Source organism: Alligator sinensis, unplaced genomic scaffold (genome assembly GCF_000455745.1).
Source record: "Alligator sinensis unplaced genomic scaffold, ASM45574v1 scaffold1195_1, whole genome shotgun sequence".
In the NCBI taxonomy this organism is placed as follows: Eukaryota; Metazoa; Chordata; order Crocodylia; family Alligatoridae; genus Alligator; species Alligator sinensis.
Window position 1 is genome coordinate 1446201 of NW_005842322.1, and position 11699 is coordinate 1457899.

General features: G+C 45.4%; 1 protein-coding gene across 8 annotated transcripts in view; it reads right to left on the reverse strand.

Annotated features, from left to right (window-relative positions):
- The window catches only part of ADCK1 (aarF domain containing kinase 1), a 125109-nt gene that overhangs the window by 103043 nt on the left and 10367 nt on the right, over nucleotides 1–11699 (reverse strand). For 6 of the 8 annotated variants that reach the window (XR_003095215.1, XM_025209974.1, XM_025209973.1 and 3 more), the window contains exon 3: nucleotides 9285–9368. The exons of the other annotated variants lie outside the window; for them this stretch is intronic. Coding sequence is in view for 5 of the 6 variants with exons in the window: in XM_025209974.1 (XP_025065759.1) it covers nucleotides 9285–9368 (84 nt within the window). In the remaining variant the exon portion in view is untranslated. The remainder of the gene's footprint in view (nucleotides 1–9284; nucleotides 9369–11699) is intronic. 8 annotated transcript variants of the gene reach the window in all.

Consider the following 11699-nt stretch of genomic DNA (forward strand, 5'->3'; position numbering starts at 1 on the left):
AGCAATCTCTCTCCTCTTAGGGCAAAAGGATAACAAACCAGTGTGTGGCCTGATGCTCTTGAGCAAAGAGCCAGAGTTCCAACTGAGCCTAGTGAACCATAGGGCTAATGTGGTCAAGTCATCTTCTGTGGCCAGCACTCACAAGGGGATGATATGGCTGATATCACATCCAGCCACCTCCGACTCCCTAGACTACTTACGGCCGAGTCATCTGGGTGATAGCCAGTTCCCCAAAACTTCCAGACAATACTGGACCAGCACATACAGCTACAGAGTTCACATTTCCTGCTAAAACAATAGCTCAGATTTCACATTCAAGCTCTAGAGCCAGCCAAGTAACTTTCCAATTATTGTTTAAACACTTCTGCTCAGAATCCTTTCATCTCACTTATCTTGGAAATTCTGCAGACCTAGCAAGACAGCAAATGGACCCGTGTCTAAGAGGGATAATTCAGAAGGATCTCTGCGTGCACTTAAGGTGGACATTGAAATGTGGCTGTGGCCAGACTGGAGCCTGTATAGCAATGACCCTTGTCACTGCATTTATCTGCTCCCTGTGGGTTCCTTCCAAGTCACATCAACTCAGTGCACTAACAAGAACAAGTTGTTACCGGTGTCAGTCCTGCTTGGGCAATTCAGCTGCAAAGGAGGGAGTCAGAAGCTGCTCTGTACGGTGCACCATCATCAGAATCTGCAGCCTTAGAAACAGGGCTTCAAGGAGCTACCATTCCACAGCACTGATGTTGGATTTATCCAGGGTCCCCAAGAAGTCAGCTGCCATCTTGGATTCACTCCTACTGGAGAAGGGCCTCTACACAGCTGCTTTGGAAGCTTTGATTCTAAGTGCAAGTGATTCCAGGAAGAATATGCAGTCCCACATGCAAGAAGAGATGCCCATAAATATACACAGAAATGCCCACATGCATGCTAGTCCAGATGTACATAAATACATGCTTATACCAATCACCTTCCTAGACAAGCCACCCAAGCCATTCCCTTATTCATTAAAATTAGCAGCAGCTACCAAAGCTGGGACCGAAAACTTCGTTTTGTTTTGTTCCCAAACTAAAGCAGCAGCTGCTGTATTTCAGAGTAGCACAGAATACTTTATTCCAGCCCTTGGACTCTTCCTCTGCCTGGCACAGACCAAATTCCCCTCTGATCCTGCAATGATCAATAGAACGGAGGTTCTCAACCTCCAGGCCACAGCCCAGTACCAGGCTGCGAAGGTTCGCCTGCCAGACCAAAAGTAACTGGCATACCGTAGACCACCAGCCAACCCTTTTTTATACTCAGTATAAAAAATGGTCAGCTGCCATTCTGCAGTATCCCAGTCACTTCCGGACTGCAGTTTGCCAGTCCACAGTTTGCCAGTCCATGGTCACTTCCAGTCCGCGGTTTGCCGGTCCACAGTCTAAAAAGGGTAGGAACCACTACAATAGAAGGAAGTAAAGGATTCCCTTTGGACAGATCTCTCGCTCAGGAGTGCAAACAGTATGGCTCCCACATCAGCCCCCAGTGCCTACCTGGGACCTGATAAAATGTCCTCAACATTTGTGCCAACCACAGAGAAGTGCTTGTAAGTCACTGCCCATTGCAATTATTCCCTTGGTGCCATAACAGGCAAAATGAAGACACTAGCTTGACAGGTAAGATAATTGTGCGTTACCCTCCAGCACATTCCTTTATCAGATACACTTCAGGGAGAATCTGATAAGGTCACTGGTTTAGCAGAGCAAGTCTACGGTATTCAGCTCTGCTAGCGAATGCTGCACCCAGTACACCCTTAATAGGCAGGGGCAGTTTTGTCACCCACGTTTATACCCCCCCATTACCCAAATCTCTCATGTGCAACATGACAACACGTGTTAAATGGAACCATCTAAGCATCTCAACCTTCCTTAAGACATTTGGACTATCAGTGCTTTTCTTCAACAGCCCAGCATGCACCCAAAAAGCTTAACAGGACTCTTCAAATATGCAGAATCTGACTCTTGCTTACAATGACTTTAATCTGCCATCAAGCTGTAGCCCCATAATTAGCCTAGTTCCTCACAGTTCTCACCAGTCTTAACTACCCTAACCTGCCTTTTTTGTATTGTCAGCAAATTTTGCCATTTTGCCTCCTCTTCCAGTTAAGTCATAAATGGATTGAACAACTAAAGCCTTCAGAAAATCTAAAGAAATTGAAAGATTTCAAGAAGGACCAGGGACCCCGAAGTTGCTCACTGTAAAGGAAATGGAGACTATGCTGAAGGAGCATCTGCCTTTGTAGCCAAAGAAGCTCAACCAGCTTAGTTAATGAGATACACAACCCCCAGAACCTTATTGTGTCCTCTGCTGCTTCAGGGCACCAGGGAACAGCAATGACTACACAATTTTTCTCCATAATTTTCACCTGCTGAGGAAACAGTGGCCTCTGCTTTGCAATCTGAGGTGCAGTCCTTGGAGTCCTACACATCAGAAAGACCAATCTCTCTCTACGTTTCAGATCAGTCATTGAGATCAGGTGAACTGCTCAAGTCAAGGGTCCCTAGATGTAATTATCAAACAGGGCTGACCCCTCCGCTCTACAATCCATTCCTCCTGTCAGTCTCTCAAATGTTGATTCTGAAGACCTTCAGGACATGTTCTCAAGCCCATCTATTTTCTCAGGCCTTCGTTGGGGGGAGGAACGAGTAAATGTTTGGATTAGGGGTCTGTAGATCTTAATGTGGGAGGGAATAAAGAGTTGTCCTTGTGAGGTGACATTGGCAGCTTATGGAAAGTGCCCAGAGTCCACGGTAGTTTCATTTTTATGAACTGAAAAGATAAACAATAAAGCAATGTCCATAAGAAGTATGGATTTACCTGCACAGGCCCCAATTTATCCATATCATCCAGCTATCTTTATAATCCTCTCAGCTATTGTTGCCAGTCTCAAATACAACTCTTGGGGTTACAATTCCCAATCCAATCTGGGTTGCTATTTTTAAACTGGATACATGACTGGGTACTCTCTAGGTCTTCTGTTTTAACAGCTACTTTCAAATGTTAAGATGCAAGCTTTCCAGAAGTTCAGTCAATCGATCCTCGATTCCTTCAGACAAATATCACCTTGGGCTTGATCCAAAGCATACTGGAGTCAATTGAACAGGTCCTTCACAGCCGAGTGCAATGTATTTTCTTATGGGGTTCCATCAACTTGGTTTCACTTTTATGTCCCCACATCTAATACTGCTTCATCATCATCCCATGACAAGCCCACCATCCTGATCTCAGAAAGAGACTCTAGCTCAAGGCCAAAATATGAGCAACCACCATCACCTTTTTCTTCTCCAATTCCCCCTTCATAAGTATTCCTCTATATGGGGTAGTTACAAGAGAATCCGGACTCTTGCACAGATTTCCTGTTGCTAGTGCCCTTCAAGGATTTCCTCGCGTTTCTCACTACATTGGATCAAGCATTCCTCCCATTTCCTCTAGTTGTTATTTACCTTTAAGGAGATGCAAAGGAAACTAAGCTACAAAGTCCTTCTGTCAGACAATTGCAAAGGGACAGCCCCACCTGGAGGCCAGAAGCAAAAGTGTGTGCCAGACACACACTTCTCAGTTGCCATGGGAGGTGGGGGGAGGCACATAGTAATGCAAAGGCAAGCCACAAAGCAGACATGGCAGTCAGCTGAGCAGTGGGTGTCTGACATGTCCACAACCTGCTTGTATGTCCCTGCAATTGGGATTAGGCTCAGGGGCCAGCTTCCACAGGAAGGTGAAGGACCAGGAGGCAAGGTGAGACCTAAGAGAGGCATCATGTATTTCCTCTCACTTTACTTCTCTCACAGGATATCACACCAGGGTGGTCCTGGTGATATATCTCTGAACATATCACTTTGAATGGCTTAGGAATGCTCCATTAAGCAAGCCCACATTCTGGTGGGCTGAACATCCCTACTACTTCCAAATCCACGATCACAGGATATCACAGGCATAACAGCAGTCCAACTGATACCACCCTAGAGCTGAGGAGCAGAGAGAAGAGCATATATTACCATTATTATAAGATACATTTTAACAGCTGTTATATTTTTTCAATACCAAGCTTTAATGCTTACACTGTGTCAAAGTTCCTAAGACCATAATACTAACAACACCTATACCCAGCCATTGACTGACCAGCCAGCCATGTTGAGACCTTTTGTAAATTGGATTGGAGTGGCCATGTGACAGCACTCCTAGATGAAGAGAAGACATCCTGGAGAACACACAGTATACAACTGGCAGACTCATGGGTCTGAAGATAAGAAAGGAAGTTTACGTTTCTCTGTCACTGGTTCCAATTCTGCTCAGGGAATAGACAGAGACTGCCATTTAGTGGCTATTCAGTGTCTCACAGAAAATTAATTTGACTGGCCTCTGATCAGTTCATTATTGATGGGTGACCACATCACAAAAAACACTAGTGCTCTAGTAAACACTGTCAACAGCTGACATGGGCCATGAACTTACATCACACCCTCCAAGGAAGATGCCAGGAAGTCATGGGAATAGTCCCTAAGTGAGGATATCTGTGTAAGGGGCCAGTACATCACAAAGTCCCCACCATGGAGAGCTCCCTAGACTCTCCCTCAGCAGGAGCAGGTCCACAGAGTGGGATTTTGGTTCATCACTAAATTATCCATAACTCAGTATGTAAGTATTGCTGAAACACAAGAGCCTTTGTGTATGGTCCTCTCTTCTGACTGAGCTGTCCAAAATGTTTAGGCTTTCTTTCCAAGCACTCACATGCTTTTTAGAGAGAGAAGGCTTCTTCAGCTGGGCCCCTCTCCTCACCAAAATACCCTCTTTGTAAACACCCACCTCATGTTCAGAGGCAAACACCACAGCTGCCAGGAACAGGCTCTGCATTTCAAATGGTGACAGCAGAAAGTTGCAGCTTCCAGCTAATTGCCCATGTACTGACAGCCCAATAGCCAGAAGCTTGAGTAAGGAAAACATCCCGGCTTGATTCCCAAAGGGTAGGAAGGTAATTAACCTCCCTGAATGGCTTTCACTGACAAAGCATTTCCAAAAGCAACAAAGGTAACTCAAGGATGGATTCTTTATAGCTCACAAGACATCCTTCCCCCCTACCTGCTGCCACCACCTCCCCATTGGCAAATAATGGCATCCATTCTCTCGGCAACCATATTCTACATTAAGCTGAAGTATCATGAAATGTCCTGTTTGAGCCTTCTAGCTGTACCCACTTGTACAGAAAACCTGCAAAAGGAAACATTTCTGGCTGCTACGCACTTAAAAGCACTTTGATGCACCCCTAATACAAACTTTGCACTCCATAACTTCTTTTGATTTGAAGGTAGGACCTTCATAAAAGCAACCTCATCAGTTTACAGAGTGCCAACAGTGGTACCCAGATGCTGTTGCCATGGACATTGAAGGAATGCTACAGAATAGACAAAAGAAAGATTAGAGGGATAGGAAAACTGAAAAAATAAGAGCTATCGAGAGAGGGGAGGAAAGGGTTAAGGGGAAAATTCCAGGTAAATCTCCAGCTTGGTAGAGGACTGAGCTAACTTCCTTCATCTCCACCCCGTAATGAATTATAGACAAGGGATTGGGGAGCTACCTTGAGACAAGCAGGAGGAAATGTCCACTTTAGGGCACATTCCCATGAATAACAGTGAAGCAGAAGGAATTTCCAGGACCATATAAACCTGACAAGAACCTGTGAAGGCACTGGTCGTCTTATATACTCCCCAGCATTGGACATGCCCATATATCCTACAGCATTTCAAAGGCTAAAGATGGCCACATAACCTCAGCATCATTCAATCAGTACTGACAGCAATTTCAGGAAAGGGCCAGTAGACCCATGAGATCCTCCTGACAGACTGAGAAGAAAATTAGGGTCACCCATTTGCAAAGACACTGGTAGTGAATGATTTGGGAAGGCTGCTTTGGCAGGTATGAAACTTTGCTGCCGATATGCCCACCTGGAGAAGCAGAGGGACTGTAGCTCTTATCTGTCTGTTGCTGACATGATTGCTCAGCAAGGTAGCTCCCCAATCTTATGAAGCAAAACAAGGTGAGAGCATCAGACCTAAGCTACCAAATCAAAGGATGCAAGACTACATCCCAGCTCATACTGCTGCCTCCTGGAATGCATTAATAATCCCTCAATTTGCTGGCTGTAAAGAGGTGCTAGGAACTACCTGGCTGAGAACATTAGAATCACAAGCAGCCCATGAGGGACAGAAAAAGAAACTAAGATTGAAGAGGTTTCTTTGTAGCTAAGTGGGAACCTGTCTAAGAGCCCCTGGGGAACCCATTTTCTTCTTAATCTGCTTTTCATTTAATTGTTTCTTAATGACTATGTCCCCATTTGGTCCCAACAGGCTCCAGGACTGGTGCTGTCACTGAGGTTTCCTACCTCCCCGATTGACACAGTGGGTAATTTAGAGGTTCTGATTTAGCTGCAGAGCACAAATTAGCGTAGCAAGCACAATGTTGTTTGCATTCCAGTAGCACCCACAATATACCCTGTCCTATCCAAACTTATGGGCAAACAGTCCCCACCCCATGAAGCCTGCAATCTAAAAGTGAGCAGCACACAAAGGGTGGCAGAGAAGGAGGAAACAGACAATCACCAGCTATCCTCATCACTCACTGTGGAGCCACTGTTAATAGGTCCATTGCTTGTAGGTTTGCTAAGAAGCAAGCCGTAACAGTGGGATTTAATTGAAGAGACTAATGGTCTTTTGGATGCCATGGTATGGAAATGACAAGACAATAGTTCTGGGAGCAGCTTGAAATCAGGGGTGGCATCAGTAGGAAAGGAGGAGGGAAAGATGACTCAGTGACTGACTGATGGTCTTTGTTTACCCATATTGGGCATCTATATGCTGCCACCTCCCAGGGCACCACACTCCTGAAGAGAAGGATTAATAGAAGAGCTGAAAAGTAGTTAAATCTCTTGGGAGATGGAGAGACCCCACAGGGAGAGCAATTAGTACTAGCTCTGATGTTGGACTGTCTGATGACTGGAGATTTGGATTGAGACCCCACAAGCTCAGCCAACAAACAATGAAGACCTTTGTTTGCTACCCACCTATAGCTGAAGTGGGACCAGTACCCTACAGAAGGGGAAAGTATGCCACCCTCAGTCCCCTGGAGCCAATCACACCGACAGCAGACATCTGACACTTAGCGAAGCCTTTCCAACGACAAGGTGGGCGCAGGTCCTACACCTGCTGAAGGTGTTCTGCCTTCTTTTGCTAGCCCAAATTTGCTTCACTGCGTTCCCCTCTCTGCAGTCTAAGTCTTGAAGGAAACGCAGGCCATGGAATAGAGCCCTCACACAGCACTAACTTACTGCACTAGCCACTGGTTGTGCCAAGGCACAAATGCCGATTCAGCTAAGTCTTGAATGCCAAGAAGGGAGAGTGCAGCACAGCAGAACTCCAACAAGCGCGGTCCTTTCTGCATGAGTCAACAAACCATCAGAAGCTGCATGACAGAGGTTAATGAGGCCATGGAGACACAAGGCAAGAGGTTAGGGTTTTGCAGGGGCTGCTGGGAACAGCTGTCAAACTACAGGCAGGTCTGCAGCACAGGCAACTTTCCCACCCAGGCTTCGCTCACAGCAGGATTACCCAGGTCTTCAGCAGACCCAAATTTCAATGGCACAGTCTTTCCAATCAACAGTGAAGGGGCCAGACTGACAGCCTTGGAATCTCAGAACAGCCACCACACAAGCAACAATACAGCCAGCTTCCTCCCACCCCACTGTCCAGGGACCTGGCCTAGAAAGACCAATGCAAAAGGAATCCAGGTTCCACAGCTCACCCAGTCCTTGGTTTCTGATGAGATTATCAGCACTAATTGGTTCCTCTGTTGACAAAGATGGCAGGTTTTATGCTATGTGCCAGGACCTGAACAGATCAACTCACTGGCACAGCCTAAGTGATGTTTTTCAAAGGCCATGATTTCCACCTGCTACCAACCACAACTAAATTAGACTCAGCAACCAAGAGTGAAAGCCAAGCTCTGAGGGCCACCATAGAGCTATGGAAGTGGCAGAGACCCAGGCAGGTAGAAAGCAAACACTCTAGATGCCAAGGTGGTCAGTCTGACACCTATCCCCAATTCATCCCACAGCATCTGTACCACTCCCTTGCAATCAGAAGAGCTACCACTGAGCAAATCAATTCCCTTGGTCAGAGGGGAAGCTACTTTGCTAAGAGCTCCCAAGCACTTTACACTAGTTAAGATCAACTCTAGGTTAACATAATGTTAGAGAGGTTGGGTGGCCCTCTGGAGGCCAGGGAGAGGATGGGTAGACCCATACACTGGTTTTTCACTTCTGAACATTTAGGGTCTAAATGTTAAGTTAAACAGTGAACTGAGTTTGGTGCACATAGTTCAGCATCATCCATATCCTCTGTTCTAAAGAGGCTCCAGGACCAGTATAATAGAGGCAGAGAAGTGTTGGCAGAGTAGTGTGAGGCAGGAAGAGGCAAGAATGAAAAGCAAAGTGCCTGCAGATCAAGACTGAGGGGGTCTGCAAAGCAGTGGATAAAGGCCTTGATGTGAAAAGGAGAACTGCAGGGCAGGACTACAGGGCACTGGGGCAACATTGTCATTTATATCCTAGTTCCTGTCATTAGATGCTATTTTTATTCATATTAATTAGATATATCAAAGGCAGCAAGAGAAAGCCTGGCAAGGCAGAGTCCCTTGGTTTGCCCAATTATTCCTCATTTCTTCAAGGAAGTTCTGATCCCTGATTAATCCCCAAGGATTTCCCCTCTACTCCTCCACCTTTGCCTCACTTAAATGCACCTACTCTTTGTATTACAACTGCCACCAGCTAATTGGCCAAGCAGCACAAGACACCATTGCTAAGCAACACCAGGCTGCTTGTCTTCCCGCTCCTCCAACAAGTGAGCTGCCTCCACCTGACCAATCAGGCCGGCATCTTGATGGGAGACTCAAACATGCTTCCTCTCAGTAAGTCCAGACCCTGCTGGATGTACACTGGTGTTGGTTAGGGGTGGTTGGCCCTGATAGCTCATCTTTCCCATCTGGCAGACAGGTAATTATTTTTACTAGCAGAGTCCTTTTTCCTGTTCAAAGCAGTTTCTTTCTACTGCTGGCACCACTAAGATTCCATGTGTTAAGGTACAGAGGCTGATCAATCAAGCCAAGAGCTCACTGACTTGTTCTGGAGTCTTGCTTTTGGCAGAACTCGCTCTCTCTCTTCTGAGTACCTGAGGAGCGAAGCCCCTGATCTGTGGTGGCCTTACCTGTGATTTGACATAGTCATACTCCTCTGATCCATGCGGGACACCCCGGAGGGAAATAAGGTAGTCGTAGGTTATAACAGCTGTCTGAAAACCAAAGCATACACAACATGAAAATCCTATAGTAACCTCTGACCAAGACAACAAGGGACTGTAGCTTTAGACTCTAAATTTGGGTTTAAAATAAAAGGGTATAAAATAGAATTAAAAAAAACAAAAAACAAAAAACATTCATCATATTAGGTTCATGATGAATGGAAACTAATACACATAAGAATATCTCTTCCAAAGAACATTAATCGAAAACTTCCCTGTCATGCAGGAAGCACTAACATGGTGAAATTAAATGTGAATGACATCCACTACTTTTGTATTTTCTGTCTTCTGTTCCAAGAACTCAAAGTATTTTACAGATATTTATTAATTTTCACAGCTTCCCAAGAAGGATTATTCCCATTGTCTGAAGGGTGGGGAAGGAAAATACATAGTACAGAAAAAAAGTCCAGTGTCACAGAGCTAGGAACACAGCAGAGGAGCAACAACTGTGGCTGGGATTTCTGCTGTTCTAAGAATTTCCTGCAGTGTGGCGTGGATTCTCTTTATTCTGCTCTGATCAGTTGTCAAAACTTCTTCTTTCTTCTCCCTTTAGTCCTTTCAGTTTCACTCCTCTTCTTCTCTTCCTTCCTCTGCCCTGCCTCTTCACTAGTCTTCCATTCCCTTTTCCTTCCATTCACCCGTTTTTCTTTCCATTCACACCATCTACTACTCCGTGCATGTTCTGCTAGGTGCTGTACAATACCCCATTCTTTGCTGGTACTTCCATAAACAATATAAATAAACACAGCTGAACCATCCATAGTTCTTCCACCATGGTTGGCCATTTACCCATTCATACCTCCTGCACTGACTGCCCACCAGTGCACTGAGAAAAAAACCTGGATAGCTCCTTTCATCTTTCACCTCATGGCAAGTGAAAGTTACTCCACGCTAACTTGTCATGAAAGAATACTAAAGTGCTGCACTTCAACTTCCACTTACTGTGGAATAACAGCATTCACACAGGCAGTTACTACAGATTAGCAAGGACAGGAATGGGGGTGAAAACATTAAGTTTTATGACATTTTAGGCAACAGAAATGAACATGTGCTACAGAATTTCCATTTGGATTTAAAGACCCCTGGGACCAGTAAATATTTCAGATCTAAAATCAGATTTCCAAAACCCTCAATCCCAAACCAGTGTTTGTTTCTGGTTTTGCTGGGATAAAGCAGCAAACAGGTCTGTGTACAGTCAACATACCCTTCCATGCAAGTCTGAAGGCAAGGAAACCAGTGTCATGACCATGTTAGAAAGAAAGCCACTGAAAACAAAGAGCCAGGGAGTAATGAAAGGTTAGGACAAACTTGAATTCAAATCACCTGTCCTCTAGGCTAGGGATCAAGCACAAACAGGCTTGTGTCCTCTCCCTGTAGAGCTGAGGTTTCATCTGTTTCCTGTTCCTTAAGCTGGAAACTGGGTGGGGAAAAGCCTTTTCTCTTGGCTTTTCAGCCCTTCTTGTCCCTGTTAAAGCCAGGAGCTGCAGAGGGCTGTGAAAAAAATTGGAAAAAAGCATTTACCAAGCATTTTTCCAACTTAAAAAAAATGCCTTTAGGGTAGAGGGAGGTTCCAATCAGCCTTGGATGAAGGTTTCAGTTGGTTTTGGTTTTATCTCTGGTCCACAATTGTAATTATCACCTCCAACTTGAAAAGAAACAGCTAAACAGATTGGTCTGCATTATAGGGGAAGAGGGAATTAATTAAGCAATTGCTAATTACACTGTAATCTCAAACACTAAATTAGTACTATGATGATCCTGATAGGCAACTCTGACATTGCTAAATCTCCTCCAGTGTCTGAGATGCACTTAAGCTAAAGCAGCGGATGTTAACTTGACATACTCCAAAGAGGAAGAGGCAGCAATGGGCCCTTGGAAAGGAACAGCCAAATTGAAGCAGAGATGCTTAATTTTTAAGGCTATCCAGAATACAGACACCGAGACCTACTGTTATCTGGACATAAAGAGAACCTCACTTACATGAAAGACTGGTTCTCTGGCCTATGGGTTCTAATCTGGAGCCAATCTTTACAGACATAAAGAGACCCTTGAGATCACCCAGTGCCCACACTGTCAATGCAGCACTGTCCTCAAGAGGGCCTTTTAAAGTCTGTGTCACAGCGGGGTCTGTCAGGAGGGCCGTGATCTCCTCGAGGTCCCTTGCTCCGTGTCAAGGCCGGCCCAAGGCACCCTCTTATTCTCGCCCGCCACGTCTTGCTGGAAAATATGATTGGGAGGCTGCCTTACTCCTCCTTGGGCACGGCTACTCGGGACCTCTGTCCCCGCGGTTCTCCCGGTCTCCCGGTATGATGGGTGCTTCCC